Below are 20,642 nucleotides of genomic sequence, written 5' to 3' on the forward strand. Positions count from 1 at the left end.
CTTTATGAAGAACAGACATTTTTCCTTGAAGTACTGAACAATAAATACTTGGAACACAAGGCTGCTTTTTTTTTTTTCTTTAAGTGAAAGTTCATCAGTCTTGAAGTCCAGATGTCTTGCCATTTGGAATTAAGTTCAGTTCTGGTATGTTTTCACATTCACTAAGAGTTTGCAATGTCATATTCATACACAAAGGGAGGATTATAAAGTAAAACTGCTTATTCTCTTAATTTTTAATACCCTGAATGTTTGTGGTTTGTAATTTTGGATTAAAAATTTTCCCTTTAATTTGCATCACACCTTCAGGCATGATGGTTAATGAATTAGGAGGTGAAAGAAGTGCTTACACATCTCTGAAAACAGAAAATTTGAGGGTAGAGGCCACGCGTGGTGGCACACATCTGCATTCCCAGAACTTTGGGAGGCTCAGGCGGGTGGATCACCTGAGGTCAGGAGTTCAAGACCAGCCTGACCAACATGGTGAAACTCCATCTCTGCTAAAAATACAAAATTAGCCAGGCATGGTGGCCGATGCCTGTAATTCCAGCTACTTGGGAGGCTGAGGCAGGAGAATTGCTTGAACCCAGGAAGCAGGGGTTGCAGGGAGCTGAGCCGAGATCGTGCCATTGAACTCCAGCCTGGGCAACAAGAATGAAATGCCATCTCAAAAAAAAAAAAAAAAAGAAAGAAAGAAAGAAAGAAAATTTGAGAGTGGATTCTTAGCTGTGGTTTTGTAGCAATGTTGTGTCCCTCTCTAACCAGTGATCCAAGAATATTTCCCATATTGTCTGTCCTCTCACTACTACTAATGATGATGGTGTATCAGCTATGGTGCTAAATTTGTCCTCTAGGTCTTACAACCACCCTACACAGTTAGTGGCAATACCCTTGTGCAGATGAGAAAACCACTTTTAAAGAGAGATTAAACAACATGCTCAAGGTGGCACAGTAAATAGACACCAGGGGCAGAGGTTGGGATGCCTCCCCAACTCTTGCCCTGCATCACTGTACTACACACTGATTGAAAACAACTTGTTGGCACCCTGGACTGGCAAAAACGCCATATAAATAAAAGACTTGAAGAGCATCTGCTGGATGCCCTGGGAGGTAGAACAAATACCTCCTCACTCTCAACATTCACAGGTGATAACTGATACAGAAAGGTCTGAAGGTCACTGCTGGGAGATCTTGGAACAACTCCTTTTCAAAACAGCTTTTCGGCATCAGTTTACTTATTCTTAATACTTATTCTCAGTAAATTTCCCTCCTTCTGGCCTGCTTTTAAGCCACATAATTGCAACAAGACAGGATGTGGCTCAAAAGGCTGAGCAACTTAAGGCCTCTCATTATAGCCTTTGTTTCATTAGAGTTTGCCAATTTGACCTTCATTCCTGCTGGTCCATTGGTAAACTTGCAGCCTGCACAGGTCCACACAAACAGCTGAAGCATGATCTTCCTTTAATAGAAGGCTGTGCTCATGGTCCTTTAAATTATGCATTCTTTCATTTGTGCAAACTAGGCCAGGAGAGGGACTTGTAGAACAGCCTCAATCCTTACATTGTCTGGACATAAAAATAAATAGATGGAAGCAAAATCCATTGTCAGATTTTAACAAAAGAAGAAAAGAAGAAACAAGCAATGGAACAGAGTAGACATCCCCTTAAAAAAAATGGAGAAAGAGAAGGCAAGAAAGTGATAACATAGGCCGGGCATGGTGGCTCACGCCTGTAATTCCAGCACTTTGGGAGGCCGAGGCGGGAGGATTGCCTGAGGTCAGGAGTTCGAGACCAGCTTGGCCAGCATGGTGAAAACCCATCTCTACTAAAAATACAAAAATTAGCCAAGCGTGGTGGCAGGAGCCGGGAGGCGGAGGTTGCAGTGAGCCGAGATCGTACCATTGCACTCCAACCTGGGCAACAGAGTGAAACCCTGTCTCAAAAACAAACAAACAAACAAAAAAAAAAAAAAAAGAAAGGAAAGAAAAAAAAAGGCGATAACACAAGAAGGACTGTGTGGGGTCTTTTAAAAAATTGAGTGGCATGTTTTGGAAATGAAATAGAAAAACTCTGCAAATTCAAAAAAGGAAGTAGCTTCTGACCCTTTTCTAGACTCTGGAATGAACAAGCAAACCTGATTATGATCAGTGTCAAGCAATATTTGCCAATTTCTATGAAACTGTGAACATAAAGAAAGGCCTATGAGTCATGAGTACAGGAGAGGAAATTAACTGCAATATTTACTGTGCAGATTCTGATTCACCACTATTTTGGGAGAAAGCCTGGTTGCTGTTAGCAAATGCATTTACATTCTGCTGGAAGCTCAATCTTATCAAGCCACTTTAGCTAATAAATTACTTGTGAGTTGCTTTAAGTAATACTTTACTTGGAAGATTCAGAAAAACCAGTAAGTTTTTCTGAATAACCAATTATTTTCTGAAATAACTCCTCAGTGTTATTTCTGAAGTAAAATTTAGAAGAGAAATAAGTTAGCAAAAAAATCTCAATACAAGTGAGGTCTACCTTAAGAAAACATGATAGGCAGTATTTTGGTCTTGCAAAATAGATAAACTAGGGTAAGGTATTTGCTTTGACTGCGATTTTTTATTATGCTCTGCAAACTCTCTCCACTCCTGCAAATGGAAACAAGTATGATGTCCATCAAAAGTGAATTGGTTAAAGAAATTATGTATTTCCACATCATGAAACACTAGGCAGCTTTAAAAAAAGTGAAAAGAGGCCGGGCGCGGTGGCTCAAGCCTGTAATCCCAGCACTTTGGGAGGCCGAGACGGGCGGATCACGAGGTCAGGAGATCAAGACCATCCTGGCTAACACAATGAAACCCCGTCTCCACTAAAAATACAAAAAAATTAGCCGGGCGTGGTGGCGGCGCCTGTAGTCCCAGCTACTCGGGAGGCTGAGGCAGGAGAATGGCGGGAACCCGGGAGGCGGAGCTTGCAGTGAGCCGAGATCGTGCCACTGCACTCCAGCCTGGGCGACAGAGCGAGACTCCGCCTCAAAAAAAAAAAAAAAAAAAAAAAAGTGAAAAGAAATCGGTTTGTAAGTAAGCTAGAGAAAAATGGCAAGGTATGAAACACTGTATATATTAGATTTCTCTGTCTTTGTAAATGCTTAGAATATACACTGACAAAATCCAAATGAACTGGTACCATTTTTTTAACAGTCGCTGGTTGTCATGGGGGAAAAATGGGGATTACAGAAGACTTCCTCCCCTAATGCATTGTTTTGTAGTGTTTGCTGCCATTTTTTTTTTCCTTGCCCTTGTGATTATTTCTTACTTTGGAGAAGAAAAAAAAAAAAAGAAAACGAAAAAGCTAACAATAAATAAAATTGATTTTAAAAAATATTTGAAAAAATTGGGTATCCTTCATTTCTAATATTATTGATTAGAAATTAGGCTTTAGAAGTCAATTTTTGAAATACAAGCAGGAACAATAGTACTTATATTCCTTCTGGAAATTAATTAGGTATTCCTTAAATTGATCTTGGTCACAGAGCTTATAGAATAAAAATGTTAACATACGATTACAAACATGCTCTCTCACTGTCCTCTACTGCTTGTTGAATGATGCACTGTTGTTTTCATTGATTTTTTTTTTTTTTCTGACACAAGGTTTGGCTCTGTCACCCAGGCTGGTGTGCAGTGGCATGATCATAGTTCATTGCAGCCTCAACCTCCCAGGCTCAAGTGATCCTCCTACCTCAGCCTCCTGTATAACTGGGACTACAGGCATTTGCCACCAGGCCTGGCTAATTTTTTAAAGTTTTCTTTTTTATTCTCTTTTTTTTGTAGAGATGGGGTCTTGTCACATTGCTCAGGCTGGCCTTGAACTCCTGGCCTTAAACAGTCCTCCCATCTTGACCTCCAAAAGCACTGGAATTACAGGCATGAGCCACCACACTCAGCCTTATCAATAATTTCTAGTAAGAAGCCTCAATACCCTACTAGCCTGATCCAGGAAAGCTGGATCAGTATTGGAGGTTGGGGGTGGTGGGGATATGGCTTTCCCTAATCTACCCTTTTGTGTTATCTGTGTCAGTTTCACAACCATAAAATGGGGAAAAGAGGGGAGTTTTATTTATTTTCATAACTCATGGAAGACTGTGTGCACCAACTGAAGCTGCATGGACACTTAGAAGATGAAGAGTACATATGATTATAGGGCTGCTTTATAAAGAGAATGGCTGTTTTCCTAACACACATTAAAGCAAGAGACAGATGGAAATGATAGGAGTTATTTAAGGCTGTGATGTCGGGTTGTGATAATGCAGGTAGCTGACCATGGTCTGTTATTAGAGGTCATTGTTTTACTCCTGTGCTTTCAGTGATGGCTGGATGGCACAGGGAGAGTGGCAAAACCAACCAGGGCAGCATGAGTCAGTCTTGATGTCACTGTAATACCGAAGGAGGCCAAGAGCAGCTGCATGGTGATCTATATGAATTCTTCAACTCTTATATGTGCAAAAACGTGTTGTACACTTGAGCTTGGATCAAGAGAAGCAGATTCAGCTGGGCACAGTGGCTCATGCCTATCATCCCAGCGCTTTGGGAGGCTAAGGTGGGAAGGCTGCTTGAGCCCAGGAGTTCAAGACCAGTCTGGGAAAAATAGCCAGACTTTGTCTCTAAAACTTTCTTTGTCTCAAAACACTTTCTAAAAATTATCTGGGCATGGTGGCATGTGCCTGTAGTCCCAGCTACTTGGGAGGCTGAGGTGGAAGGATTGCTTGAGCCAGGGAAGTCGAGGCTGCAGTGACCTGTGATCAGGCCACTGCACTCCAGCCAACGGAACACAGCGAGACTCATCTAAAAAATAATAATAATAATAATGAATTTTTTTTTTTTTTTGAGACGGAATCTCACCCTGTCGCCCTGGCTGGAGTGCAGTGGCGTGATCTTGGCTCACTGCAACCTCCGCCTCCCGGGTTCAAGCAATTTTCCTGCCTCAGCCTCCTGAGTAGCTGCGACTATAGGTGCATGCCGCTATGCCCAACTCATTTTTTGTAGTTTAGTAGAGACAGGGTTTCACCATGTTGCCCTGGCTGATTGCAAACTCCTGAGCGCAGGCAATCCACCAGACTCGGCCTCCCAAAGTGCCGGGATTACAGGCGTGAGCTACCGTGCCCAGCTAATAATGAATTTTTAAAAAAACAGCTTCATAATAAAATTTTAAATTGACATTATGTTAGTTATTTAGCCCTGGAAATCCAAATCTGATAGATTGTGACCCTCTTTTTTTTTTTTTTTTTGAGATGGAGTTTCTCTCTGTTGCCCAGGCTGGAGTGCAGTGGCACGATCTTGTCTCACTGCAACCTCTGCCTCCCAGGTTCAAGCAATGCTCATGCCTCAGCCTCCCGTGTAGCTGGGATTACAGGTGCCTGCCACCACACGCGGCTAATTTTTTTATTTTTAGTAGAGACGGGGTTACACCATGTTGATCAGGCTGGTCTCGAATTCCTGACCTCCTGATCTGCCTGCCTTGGCCTCCCAAAGTGCTGGGATTACAGACAGGAGTCACCATATCCGGCCTGTGACCCTTTAATAAATAGCACACAACTGATTTTTCTCTACAAAAAGCGGACATGTTCACTGCAGAAAATTGTGAAACAGAGATAATAGCATCAGAAGAAAGATGACTTATACCGCATCATTGACAGATCACTAGCACCAAAAAATTTGGCTGATGTCTTTATTATTCATTTATATGTCTACCATCCAATTCAAATATGTATATGTATAAATGTACACACAAAATTTACAAAATAAATGGCATCATCCTGTTCATACTAACATGAAATAGAAACCTAATGGTGTGAGCTTGTGGCTGGGCATGGTGGCTCACGCCTATAATCCCAGCATTTTGGGAGGCCAAGGTTGGCGGATCATTTGAGGTCAGAAGTTTGAGACCAGCCTGGCCAACATGGCAAAACCCCGTCTCTACTAAAAGTACAAAAATTAGCCGGGTGTGGTGGCGCATGTCTGTAATTCCAGCTACTTGGGAAGCTGAGGCAGGAGAATCGCTTGAGCCCAGGAGGCGGAGGTTGCAGTGAGCCACTATCACCCCACTGCACTCCAGCTTGGGCGACAAAGCAAAACTCCATCTCAAAAAAACCCAAAACCCCCAACAGCCTAATGGTGTGTGCTTGTCAACTATGTTGAGATTAACACCTTTTGAACAGTTTAAAGTTCTCCTAAAGTGATTCGAACTTACCTTCCGAGGCTTCACCTTGTCTTGTATATCATACTGGCCAATTCCCTTATAGCTGATTCCAAGCCACCAAGGAAGTCCTTGCTTATCCTAGAAGATGAAAAAGCATGAGAACCAAGACCTAGCTGTTAACTCTTCTAGAAATGAATAAAATTTACCAATTTCACCTTTTTTTTTTTTCCTTGAGACAGAGTCTCGTTCTTTCACCAGGCTGGAGTGCAGTGGCATGATCTCGACTCACTGCAACCTCTGCCTCTGGGTTTGAGCAATTCCCCTGCCTCAGCCTCCCGAGTAGCTGGGATTACAGGTGCACACCACCACGCCTGGCTAATTTTTTGTATTTCAGTAGAGATGGGGTTTCGCCATATTGGCTAGGATGGTCTTGATCTCTTGACCTCATGATCTGCCCACCTCAGCCTCCCAAAGTGCTGGGATTACAGGTGTGAGCCATCACACCCGGCAATTTCACCTCTTAACAAGTATCAGCAAGTCAAAATAAAGCTGTCTTGATAAACAAAACATTATTTAAAAACCTAACTTGTTATTAAAACATCTTGGAGTTTCTTCAAATAGAATCTTTAAATTGAAATAGTCCAATACTGTTAATACCATCAAAAAGAGTAAAGCATTACTGCTTTAATTAAACAGTTGGAGAAAATAAATAAAATGTAAGTAATTCAACTAAGAATTAATCCAGTAAAAAGCCAGTTATCCATTAAAAAAAAAAAAAAAAAAAAAAAAAAGCTCTTTCTCTCTTAATTAGTAACCAGTTATAAAAGGTTGGGGACGTTTCCAAAGAATTACAAAGATAAGAAAAGTGGTTCCAATTCCTGATGTTTATAAAACAATTAACAATGAACACTGGGATACTGAACCCTTTTGGAGAACTGTACAATTCAATGACAGGATGTTTGAATAATTGGTTTCAGGTACATATGAGGAGGTGAGTAATATTTTTTTCATAAATTTATCTTTTATGTTTTGCCAAAGCATAGAATATACTGACACAGGAAAAGGAAAATTTAGGCTTAGACAGATTCCTATATACAAACTGGAGTCAGTAGAAATTAAAGTTAAATTGGAGACTGGGCATGGTGGTTCATGCCTGTAATCCCAGCACTTTGGGAGCCCAAGGCGGGTGGATCACCTGAGGTCAGGAGTTTGAGACCTGCCTGGCCAACATGGTGAAACCCCATCTCTACCAAATATACAAAAAATGAAACAGGTGTGGTGGTGCGTGCCTATAATCCCAGCTAATCTGGGGGCTGAGGCAGGAGAATTGCTCAAATCTGGGAGGCAGAGGTTGCAGTGAGCTGAGATCACGCCACTGCACTCCAGCCTGGGCAGTAGAGCTAGACTCCGTCTCAAAAAAAAAAAAAGTTAAATTGGTACTGATTTTTAGCACAGGTATTCTCATTATGTAAATATTTTTTATCTAATTCCCCATCATTTTGAATTGTATAGAGATATGAACATTATCATAACATGAAAAGTCAATCAAGAACTGATCAATTATAAAATTATTTCTCTTCCAAACAAGACATCCTTAACACTTTCATCTCATCATCTCAAAATATCTGTCAATCTCTCCCTGCTTATAAACATCTGAAAATACTTTTCATCATCTCAAAACATTTCTTTGTCAATCTCTCCCCACTTATAAAACACCTGAAAATACAGTGTATGTAATACACTGATTGAAACATGGTATTGCAAATCCTGTAAAAATTTCAGCATTCCATGAAGCTGTTGAAATAACGCTGGGGACTGCATAATTTTCAAACAAAAGCATTCTCAAATGAAGATCTGGTAGCGCTAGAAAGGTGACCAACTGGAAAAAGGACCGATCAGCAAGCAAAGGTGTTTCAAAAGAGAATGATCTGAACATCTTAGGACGAAGAGAGGTCTTGGAAAAACATTTTACCATAGCAAGTATTTTGCAAAAATAATGTGCTTTATAATTTGCTACAAATGGCAAGGTAAAATCAGCCTTTTATATATTACGAGAAAAGCTGGTATTGTGCAATAACTCTTAATAATCATGAAAGCTTTGTTATGTAAAACGATTTACCTTTACTGCATAATAATGGACACCATAAGTTGGTAGAGCTTCTACTATTTTCATATACCTATGGAAAATAAATATGTATCACAATCTTATTAAAATAGTTATTTTCTCTTTTGGGAAAAGTGATTTAAAGAAACACCATGTTTCTACTTTCCTCACTATTAGAATAATTAATAAGTTTCACTCAAATAGAAACAGAATAAACTATTTTGGGGAGTAATATATTTTAGCTTATTCAAATGTTAGGAAAATGCTAATAGAACCTCAATTTCAAAATTACAGAAAATGTTACTTTCCACACATTCAAATGTTTACGGATTAGGAATGTACTGTATTATAAACTCCACTTGCACGTGTTTTTAAAGTAAGCCCCTAATGATGCAAGCAATGAGCACCAACTTTTGGGTCATACTCATAAGTTAAACAATAAAGCTATTCCATATATTGCTTGTGGTAGAGGTTACATAACTAGAAACATCTGTCAAAACTCCTAGAACTATATACTTTAAAACTATGAATTATGTAAACCTGACTTAAAAAATATGTCCCCCGGAGGCCGGGCGCAGTGGCTCATGCCTGTAATCCCAGCATTTTGGGAGGCAGAGGTGAGTGGATCACCTGAGGTCAGGAGTTCAAGACCAGCCTGGCCAACATGGTGAAACCCCATCTCTACTAAAAATACAAAAATTAGCTGGGTGTTGTGGCGGGCACCTGTAATCCCAGCTATTTTGGAGGCTGAGGCAGAAGAATTGCTTGAATTCGGGAGGTGGAGGTTGCAGTGAGCCGAGATTGCACCATTGCACTCCAGCCTGGATGACAGAGCGAGAATCTGTCCAAAAAAAAAAATTTAAAAAGTCCCCCCAAAATAAAAATTAAAGCGACGATCCCGCTACTTGCTATTTTTAATTCAGTAGTGTTTATTGTACACCTTTAAGCCTTTGGAGTGGACTAAATTGTGTAACGCTTCCTCTCTGCCCTCAGGGAACTGAGGCTCTTGTTTTAACACAAGTAGATTTTTAATGACATTTTGATGATCAATTTCTCCAGAAATTGTAATCAATAATTTGACATATGTTTTAAAAGTAAATGGCCTACATGTAAATGAATATAAGAGGTTAAATGTGTCAAGGTCATGCAGCAACTAAACTGCAGAGTCAGAATTCTAACAAAATGGGCCGGACTCCACATCCTAGAGCCTTAATCACCAAGTGAAACCGTCTGTTAGATGAAGCCACACAATAATGATCAGAAGACTCTGCATTTAAGCGTGGCTACTTTTTTTTTTTTTTTTTAATTGTTTTTTAAGTTCTAGGGTACTTGTGCAGGATGTGCAGGTTTGTTACATAGGTAAATGTGTGCCATGGTGATTTGCTGCACCTAACAACACATCACCTAGAGATTAGGGCCAGCATGCATTAGCACTTTTCTCCAATGCTCTCTCCCACCCCAGCCCTCTCCTGACAGGCCCCAGTAAGTGTTGTTCCCCTCCCTGTGTCCATGTGTTCTCATTGTTCAGCTCCTACTTATAAGTGAGAACAAGTGGTGTTTGGTATTCGGTTCCTGCATTAGTTTGCTGAGGATAATGGCTTCCAGCTTCATACATGTCCCTGCAAAGGACATGATCTCATTCCTTTTTATGGCTACATAGTATTCCATGGTGTGTATGTACCACATTTTCTTTAAATTGATCCAGTCTATCACTGATGGGCATTTGGGTTGATTCCATGTCTTAAGCATGGGACTTTGTAATATACAGTCACGCATTGCTTAACAATGAAGATACATTCTGAGAATTGTGTTGTTAGGTGATTCTGTCCTTGTGCACACATCATGGAGTGCACTTACACAAACCCAGATGGTAGAGCCCACTACACAGTTAGGCTGTATGCTATGGCCTATTGTTCCTAGGCTACCAACCTGTATAGCATGTTACTGAGCTGAAATATTGCAGGCAATTATAATACAATGGTAAGTATTTGAGTATCTAAACATAGAAAAGATACAGTAACAATATGGTATTATAATCCTATGGACCCACCATTGTATATGTGGACAGAAATGGTACATGACTGTACTCACTAGTTTACTCTAAAACCCTTAATGGAAATTGTCACTACTTTTTTTTACTTTTCAGTTCAGAAAACAGGCACAATGAATTAAAATGTCAAGGATCCGACTTCAGGATGCTAACTTCTGATTTCTGCTGCAAAGATAACAGAAGGTGTGTTTTGATAAAAATGAGATTAGAGGCTGGGCACAGTGGCCCACGTTTGCAATCCCAGCATTTTGGGAGGCCGAGGTGGGAAGATTATTTGAGGTCAAGAGTTTGAGACAGTCAGGCCAACATGGGGAAACCGTCTCTACTAAAAACACATAAATTAGCTGGGCATGGTGGCACATGCCTGTATCATCCCAGCTACTCAGGAGGCTGAGGCATGAAAATTGCTTGAACCCAGGAGGCGGAGATTGCAGTGAGGTGAGATTGCATCACTGCACTCCAGCCTGGGTGACAGAGGGAGACTCTGTCTCAAAAATAAAGAAAAAAAAAAAAAAAAAAAAAGAGAGAGAGAGAGAGATTAGAGCAAAGAAGTAGGAGTGTGAGGAAAATCTACAATCTCCAAGTCCTTATTTCAGTTTTCATAGGCATAGAAATAATTTTAAAAGTTTAGTGTAGCAACTTCTTTGTTTTTTTTTTTTTGAGGCAGAGTTTCTTTCTTGTCGCCCGGTTGGAGGTGCAATGGTGCAATCATGGCTCACTGCAACCTCTGCCTCCCCGGTTAAAGCAATTCTCCTGCCTCAGCCTCTCGAGTAGCTGGGATTGCAGGCGACTGCCAACATGCCCGGCTAATTTTTGTATTTTTAGCAGAGATGGGGGTTTCACCATGTTGGCCAGGCTGGCATCGAACCCCTGACTTCAGGTGATTCGCCCACCTCAGCCTCCCAAACTGCTGGGATTATAGGCGTGAGCCACTGTGCTGGCCTGTTCTTAATAATGGGTGGTAACTCTGTAAGTCACAAAATGTAGAACTACGTTACAACAGCTAATTCTTAGTAGCATGAAGAAACAGATTATCTAACACCAATATACTATATACTTGATTCGAAGTAGAGTCACAAACTGGGGGACAAAACAGGGCCTCTAGATAGGTTTTATTTGGCTAACATTATATTAAATTTTCTTTAAATTACTTCCCAATGAGATAAGATTTAAAAATCTGAATTTCCAGCTTCTCTTGGAAAACAAAGGATCTGGCAACATTATGCCTGAATTCTAAAGCTGAGTAACTTTGCCTGTACTTAGGATGAAAGCTCACCTGTTTACCACAGTCCCCACCATTCCCTATTGCCCTACATCTGGCCTACATTTCTCATTTTTGTTACCTGCCTGACACTGGTAGGTATCTGAGTTGGTGACATCAATGTATAGAATGACCCAAGACATTTTCTAATTCATGGTAAGATATTTCTAACCAGATAAGGACTATGTTCACAAAAACTACACAACAGAAATCATTTCAAGTGATACCTTCAAATGAGAGATATTAAAATTATATTTAAGCAAAAGGAAAGATACTTACTGAACCACAGCCTGACCCCGAGTGAGACCTTTGATTTTCAAATAATGCTCAATTACCCTGTCCTCACTGTAAAACAAAGAAATGAGAAGGATTGCAATGCATGATTATCTGAGGTACAGTCACAGTTTCCACATTATCAGCAAACTTGAGAGAGAAAGCCTTCAGCAACTTGTTTGGTAGACAGAATTTGGCTTTTGTTTCTGTAGGAGATGGATTCCTGAACTTCAGACATTTGATGCCTGCATTATCATCTTCAACTTATATTTTATGTAGCATATTTATATAATATATATATTGCTACCTTTAAAACTTGAAGCACATGGCCAGGCGCGGTGGCTCACGACTGTAATCCCAGCACTTTAGGACGCTGAGGTCAGGAGATTGAGACCATTCTGGCTAACACAGTGAAACCCCATCTCTACTAAAAATACAAAAAAGGAGCTGAGCGTGGTGGCATGTGCCTATAGTCCCAGCTACTTGGGAGGCTGAGGCAGGAGAATCACTTGAACCTGGGAGGTGAAGGTTGCAGTGAGCCAAGATCGAGCCATTGCACTCCAGCCTAGGCGACAAGAGTGAAAATATGTCTCCCCCCAAAAAACTTAAAGCTCAGTGGCTCATACCTGTATTCCCAGCATTTTGGGAATCTGAGGCGGCCAGATCACCTGAGGTCAGGAGTTTGAGGCCAGCCTGGCCAACATGGTGAAACTTCGTCTCTACTAAAAACACAAAATTAGCTGGATGTGGTGGCACACGCCTGTAATCCCAGCTACTTAGGAGGCTGAGGCACGAGAATCACTTGAACCCAGGAGGTGGAGGTTGCAGTGAGCCGAGATTGCGCCATCGCACTCCAGCCTGGGCAGCAAGAGTGGAACTCCATCACAAAAACAAAAAACAAACAAAAACTTAATTTACTAGAAAAGGAAACAATATTAATTTCTCAAGTGGAAAATGATCTTTTGCCATAATTGGATGGAATATAATACATATAAAATAATGATATCAAATGTTAGTTGTAGAGCATTATTGAAGAAATTTTGAGCATAAGGCCTATCCTCTCTTTGGTTAAAACAGGGAGATCAGCAAGTGTTAGGCATTAAAGACTTTGTCCTTGAATGATTCAGAAAGATTTTAAAAGAATTTAAACTGCTTCTGAGTCTGTGTGCAATCTAAAATACTCTATTATCACCACTTACAGACACATTGCTTTAGGAGAAAACCCTTTTATTGCCCTAGAGCAAAACCTGTTGACTGGAAAGGAAATCTCAAGTATAACCTAGAAGATGAAGTATTTCTATCTCCATATGACTAGTCGTCATTAGTAATGTCTTTTTTTTATTATTATTAAAAAACTATCAAGGTCAGGTGCAGTGGCTCATGTCTGTAATCCCAGCACTTTGGGAAGCCAAGGCAGGCGGATCACGAGGTCAGGAGTTTGAGACCAGCCTGGCCAGCATGGTGAAACCCCGTGTCTAATAAAGATACAAAAAATTAGCTGGGCATCATGCTGCGTGCCTGTAATCCCAGCTATTTGGGAGGCTGAGGCAGGAGAATTGCTTGAATCCAGAAGGCGGAGGTTGTAGTGAGTGGAGATCATGCCATTATACTCCAGCCTGGGCGACAGGGGAAGACTCCATCTCAAAAAATAAATAAATAAATAAAACTATCGCTTGGCCGGGCCCAGTGGTTCACACCTGTAATCCCAGCATTTTGGGAGGCCAAGGCAGGTGGATTACCTGAGGTCAGGAGTTTGAGACCAGTCTGAGCAACATGGTGAAACCCTGACTCTACTAAAAATACAAAAATTAGCCAGGCGTGGTGGGGGGTGCCTGTAATCCTCGCTACTCGGGAAGCTGAGGCACAAGAATCACTTGAACTAGGGAGGTGGAGGTTGCAGTGAGCCGAGTTCATGCCACTGCACTCCAGCCTAGGTGACAGAGCAAGACTGTCTCAAAACAAACAAACAAACAAACAAACAAACAAACAAAACTATCACTTGAAAATGACATGGTTAGCAGTTTCCAGAGTCAAGATGCTGTGTAGCTTCAGCACTTACTTTCACTATATATTTGGGAATATACTTCCAACTTCATACTAAACGTCTCAATATTGAATATTTATTTTGTAATGTCTATTTTGTAACATTTTAGCAGAAAGAAAAACCATCTTGAGGATTCAGACTAAAACCAAAGAGAATGTATTTAACAAGAATATAAGAATTTAAAGGAAAATGTAATTTAGGAAAAAAATGTGGGATGAAAATGGATACTATGGATTCATTAAAGTACAAACAACTAAACCAACTCAATATATGCAATATCTAGCTGTAGTAGAAACCTCTGGTCATTATGAAAGTCTCTGATCCAAGGAAATCTGTATTTTATAACACTTATATTGCATTCTGCTAGATTAAAGCTGCATTACACAGTGACTGCACATATACTGAATATTATATATTCACCTAGAAGCATACTCTACAGACATTTTATGCACTTGAAAGAAACATCAGCCAGCCACTCTTTGCAAATGACAGCAAGACATGTCTTAGTATAATGATCTCCAGTAAGCTTCGAGTACATCCTTTCACTGAAAGGATCAAGGTCTACCTGTGGTAACTTTATACAATTGATGGGCAATTTGATATTTTTCTCACTTACATTTCTTTTAATGCCCTGAAAAGCATGTAGTTCTGAATGGAGGCTATGAGAATGGGTCACCTGTTACGTGGATTTGGCTTACCAGTAGGCAAGGGATGGATGCTCCTGAAGAGTTTTGGTTGGAAAGGCTGGTAATGTCTTTAAATCTTTCCTGGCATTCTCATCACTAAAAAGAAACAGAATATGATAATGTCAGGTACTGCTATCCAAAAAATTATCCAAGCTGGTCACCAAATGAATGAGATAAAAAAAATAACTATTTACAGCATCTTGAAGCCAACATACACATGGTTATGGACTCTAACTAGAAACAGCCCCCAAATTTAACAACTGAGTTCTATGATGAGATGTTGAAGTTTGTAATATTGTCTGCATGTGTCTATTTTACACATAACTATGATTATAATTGTACATTTTTCACATTGGATTTTTATAGAACATTCTTCACATTTCATTATCCACTTTCTCCGCGTTCCTACAGTATCTTACTAATTATCTTTAGTGGCTACATAATATTCATCATAGTGGAATACTGGTTATCATGAAACCATTCACATAACATCACCAGTTTTTCATAATAGATATCATTGCAATGAAAAGGTTTATGTAGTTGTTTATATTACTCTTCTGTTACTTCCTTACAACCCTCTGAAATATAGCAGACCAACTCAGTCATCTGCAGAAATCTCTTGACTAGAAGATGACTGGAAAACGTGCTTCTAATGAAACCCAAGGTATCTCTTAAGTCACATTAAGTGAACTAAAATGTACCTCATGTAAGGTTAGCTATTATCTAATTATAAAACGGCAAAATTCTAGTTGTCAAGAGAAAGGTGTGGTCTTTATAGAACTTTAAAAAAGGGAGAACAGGCCAGGTGCGGTGGCTCACACCTATAATCCCAGCACTTTGGGAGGCCAAGGCGGGAAGACCATGAGGTCAGGAGATCGAGACCATTCTGGCTAACATGGTGAAACCCCATCTCTACTAAATATACACACACACAAAAAAATTAGCCGAGCTTGGTGGCAGGTGCCTATAGTCCCAGCTACTTGGGCAGCTAAGGCTGGAGAATGGCATGAACCTGGGAGGTGCAGCTTGCAGTGAGCTGAGATCACACCACTGCACTCCAGCCTGGGCGACAGAGTGAGACTCCGTCTCAAAAAAAAAAAAAAAAAAAAAAAAAAAGGGAGAACAGGTAACACTATCCAGTCATAGTTGGTTATGAGAGAAAACACTCTAACTGCTGAGTATTTAAGGATACAATCTATGAGGAAAAGGACATGATTATCTAGAGCCTATTAGAGTGTAGAATAAGCACATGAAACAGCTACTCAAAATTCTGATCAAATCGGTGTTCATCAAACAGCATAACGCTAACTCTTCCTACGTTCCCCTTCTTCCTATCTTTACCACTAGCTACCCTTCGATAAAAGGCTCCCAAGTGCCAGATACCATGCAACACACTTCTTGGGCATTATTTAACTCATGTAAGGCTCACCACAAGCATTCCCATACAGTAGATACTATTATTATCTATTGAAGTAGACGAGCCCCCCAGCTGGAGGACCAAACATTGAACCATTCCTTATTGCTATTACATTTCAAAGCCAGGGTTGTGGCCTTTCCTACAGGTGAAAGATCTAGCTTTCCAAATTACTACAGGAAATAGTCACTTGGCTCCTATTCTTACATAAGAATAAATCTCTCTATTCATTTGAAATCTGAGTGTTATGGCTTAACCACACTGACAATCTTGGGAAACTGGTTTGTGCTTCCTGAAAATCAAAATATACCACAATCCAATTCATTCATATTAAAGGTCAACTGTCAACTCCCAGTATATTTATTTTTCTTAATAATCTCTTTTATGTTCTGTCTGGCATACCACATTTACGTTTTTTTTTTCAAACCCAAGACTGTCTGATACATTTACTCCTAAATTGTGATTTTTTTTTAATGAAGGGCAAATGCATGCATATATTCAAAAATGATAAATTCAGGACAACATCGTGTTATGAATCATCCACATCAACCACATGCTTGTTGTTATATCTGGATCTAGGTGAACCATAGGCCATGTTTCAAGAACCCAGCCTAACATTCACTTACTTGGATTACAGTTAATTTTGTGGCAGTGGAGACCTCACTAGACTGGAAGTTGCTATTAATCATAAATTTATTTATTCAGTTAACAAAAATATGTAGAAATGAGTGTCACATGCTGGAATTGTTTTTAACTCATATAAATGCAGTCAGCCAAAAGGGAAAGGAGAATGGGGAAAGAAGTGAGGGAGAAATTTTGTCTGTCATTCCATTCAATAAGCTCATGGTTGAGAATAAGTACAAAACAGGTGACTTGAAGCTGTTGTCCTTAGTCCTATGTCTCTCAAAGCACAAGTATCTCATGACACTGAGATTTTTCTGGCATTCAGGCATTTAATACATGTCTGCTAAACTCAAGCAATCTTTATATCTAGTGCCTAAAGAAATAGCTGTGTGTTTCAACTGGAGAAAAATACCACCTGTGTTGGATTTATTGAAAGATGAAGTTTAGTCTTCAGCATATCATTTTCCCAACAGTTTTCAAGAGTAATTTGAACTATACACAATCAGAATCTACTCCAGTTATAAGATGTTATTTGTTTAGAAATTTTGGCTGAATAAATCAATAAATTACTAAAGGTTAATCATGAGCCAGTATCTGAGATAATGATGAATATTCACTCATTAAGACCTTTTTTTGGGTACTAATCAATCACTGAGAAGCAACTAAAATGTGCATTAATAGGGAAGTGGATTAGGGATCATTTTAAGGAGAATTTAGACTACCTTGAAAAAAAGTATTCTTAACCAGGCGCAGTGGCTCATGCTTATAATCCCAGCACTTTGGGAGGCCGAGGCGGGTGGATCACCTGAGGCCAGGAGTTTGTGACCAGCCTGACCAACATGGTGAAACCCCGTCTCTACTAAAAATACAAAAATTAGTTGGGCGTGGTGGCAGGCGCCTATAATCCCAGCTACTCAGGAGGCTGAGGCAGGAGAATCGCTTGAACCCGGGAGGCGGAGGTTGCAGTGAGCCGAGATTGTGCCATTGCACTCCAGCCTGGGGGACAAGAGTGAGACTTCGTCTCAAAAAAAAAAAGTGGTTCTCAACATTGGCAATTTTGCCCCTCAGGGGACATTTAGCAATGTTTGAAGGCATTTTTGATAGTCACAACTGAGGAAGGAGGTGTTACTGGCTTCTACTGGGTAGTTCCTACAGTAGTTCCTACAATGCACAGGACAGCCCTCAACAACAAAGGATGATCCTGCCCAAAATGTCAATAGTGCTGAGATTGAGAAACCCTGCCTTCAATTATAAGAATCCTGAAAATTCTACCGTAATACTCTACAAAGCATATCTTTCAGACTTACAGAATTTTTCTCTTATGTCACTCTGAATATTAGACATCTCAGATGCAACTGTCTAATAGGGGCCAAGTGAGATAGGCATTAGAAAATCAACTGGGTAAGCGAGCTGAGAAATGGTAAGTCAAACTCAGCATCAGACCCGGGGACAATGAGAAATGGTATGAACTATGAAGAGAGGAGAACATCGTCCATGTTTCATATAAGATACAGATTTGACTGTGTGTGATGGAGATCAAAACTTTAGTTAATTTCTCTTCACATAAGTCAGAGCTGGCTGGGCATGGTGGCTCATGCCTATAATCCCAACACTTTGGGAGACTGAGGCGGGAGGATCCCTTGAGCCCAAGAGTTGGAGACCAACCTGGGCAACACAGTGAGACCTTGTCTCTACAAGAAATTTTTTAAAAATTAGCCAAGTGTCATGGCATATGCCTGTGGTTTCGACTACTTGGGAGGCTGAAGTGGACCATTGGAACCCAGAAGTAAAAGGCTCTAGTGAGTTATGATTGCACCAATGTATTACAGCCTGGGCAACAGAGTGAGATTCTCTTATTAAAAAAAAAAAAAAAAAGAATGGAGAGAAGATGTCTTCTCAGTTTCTTGGTTTCTAGTTTCAGATAATTTGCTAACTGCAAATTGTCAGTAGTGAATGATTAAAGGAGACAAGTAATTTAGGCAAATTACTTGTCTCGCTACTTGTGGAATTTTGACTATCCCTCAAAATCACCCTTTTTTTTTTTTTTTTTGAGGCTGGGTCTTGTTCTGTTGCCCAGGCTGGAGTGCAGTGGCTCAATCATGGCTCACTGCAGCCTCAACCTCCAGCCTCTAGGGCTCAAGTGATCCTCCCACCTCAGCCTCCCAAGTAGCTAGAATCACAGATGCATGCCACCATGCCTGGCTAATTTCAAATTTTTCATAGAGATAGGGTCTCACTATGTTGACCTGGCTGATCTCAAACTCCTGGCCTCCAGCAATCCTCCTGCCTTAGCATCCCAAAGTGCTGGGATTACAGACACGAGCCACCATGCCCAGCCCCCCAAAATTACATTCTCAGGGAAGAATATGGCCTTATTTCTTCACATTAGAAAAGGCTCCTGTTAATCTTCCAAATCTGGTCATTTGTACTATTGCAAAATATCCCTTGTGAATATATAACATCACTTTCCTATAAGAAGCTGTTTAATATAGGAATTTTCCAGCAAGCCATCACTGATATTTGAAGTGGTTGAGCTGTGGACGTGACTATAACACTAAAAGAAAAAGCCAGCAGAATAATTAAAAGATGACTGAGACAGACAGCCTGGCAGAAAAAATAGGCTAAACTCTTCAACAAGCAGTATATAGAAGTAGAAATCCAAATGGCCAACAGGAAAAAAGTGTTCAACTTCATAAGTTATCAAGGAAATGCAAATTAAATCCTCAATTAATTACTAATACACACCAGACTATCAAACTTTTTTTTATCTTTGAAACGGAGTCTCACTCTGTTGCCAGGCTGCAGTGCAGTGGTGCGATCTTGTTTGGTCCTAAACAAGGACCCGGGTTCAAGCGATTCTCCTGCCTCAGCCTCCAGAGTACCTGGGACTACAGGTGCATGCCACCACGCCCAGCTACTTTTTGTATTTTCAGTAGAGATGGGGTTTCACCTTGTTGGCCAGGATGGTCTCTAACTCTTGACCTCATGATCAAGAGATAGACCGCACCTGGCCACACTATCAAACTTTTTTTTTTTTTTTTTTTTTTGAGATGGAGTCTCGCTCTGTTACCCAGGCTGGAATGCAGTGGCGCACTCTCGGCTCACTACAACCTCTTCCTCCCGGGTTCAAGCAATTCTCTGCCTTAGCCTCCTGAGTAGCTGGGATTACAGGCGCCTGCCACCACGCCCAGCTAATTTTTTTGTACTTTTAGTAGACAGGGTTTCACCAAGTTGGCCAGGCTGATCTTGAACTCCTGACCTAGTGATCCACTTGCCTCAGTCTCCCAAAGTGCTGGGATTACAGGTGTGAGCCACTGCATCTGGCGACTATCAAACTTTTAAAACTCCAATAAGATCTAGTTTATATGGAGATGTAGTGCAGTAGGAACTCTCATCCATTACTAGTAAGAATGTCAATTGGTACAATCATTTTGGAAATTTGCATACCCTATAACCCAGTAATCCTCTGCTAGATATATTCCCTAGAGAAATTTATATACAAGAATAAGATTTAGGGCTAGGCGCAGTGGCTCACGCCTGTAATTCCAACACTTTGGGAGGCTGAGGTGGGTGGATCACCTGAGGTCAGGAGTTTGAGACCAGCCTGACCAACACAGTGAAGCCCCACCTCTACTAAAAAAATACAAAAATTAGCCAGGCATGGTGGCGGGCACCTGTAATCCCAGCTACTCGAGAGGCTAAGGCAGGAGAATTGCTTGAACCCAGGAGGCGGAGGTTAAAGTGAGTTGAGATCATGCCATTGCACACCAGCCTCAGCGACAGAGCACGACTCTGTCTCAAAAAAAAAAAAAAAAAAAAAAAAAAAAAGATTTACACCAACATTGTTTACACAAAAGAAAAACTCAAATATCCCATAACATTACAAATGCTCAAACTGTAGGTATTCAAGTAATGGAATACCATGCAGCAAAGAAAATAGACAATAGCTACACGTAACATGAATTTCACACATATTGAGCAAAGATACAAGACCCCAAATAAGAAACACA

The 20,642-nt window shown here is 40.4% G+C and overlaps 1 protein-coding gene across 3 annotated transcripts in view; it reads right to left on the reverse strand.

Moving 5' to 3' along the window:
• FRMD4B (FERM domain containing 4B) overlaps positions 1 to 20,642 on the reverse strand; it is a 208,103-nt gene that overhangs the window by 39,920 nt on the left and 147,541 nt on the right. For all 3 annotated transcript variants that reach the window (XM_015130422.3, XM_015130423.3, XM_015130426.3), the window contains exons 8-11: positions 14,607 to 14,690; positions 11,871 to 11,936; positions 8,296 to 8,353; positions 6,228 to 6,314 (exon numbers count right to left, since the gene is read on the reverse strand). In XM_015130422.3, the coding sequence (XP_014985908.1) occupies positions 6,228 to 6,314; positions 8,296 to 8,353; positions 11,871 to 11,936; positions 14,607 to 14,690 (295 nt within the window). The remainder of the gene's footprint in view (positions 1 to 6,227; positions 6,315 to 8,295; positions 8,354 to 11,870; positions 11,937 to 14,606; positions 14,691 to 20,642) is intronic.

This window comes from Macaca mulatta, chromosome 2, assembly GCF_049350105.2.
Source record: "Macaca mulatta isolate MMU2019108-1 chromosome 2, T2T-MMU8v2.0, whole genome shotgun sequence".
Lineage (NCBI taxonomy): Eukaryota > Metazoa > Chordata > Mammalia > Primates > Cercopithecidae > Macaca > Macaca mulatta.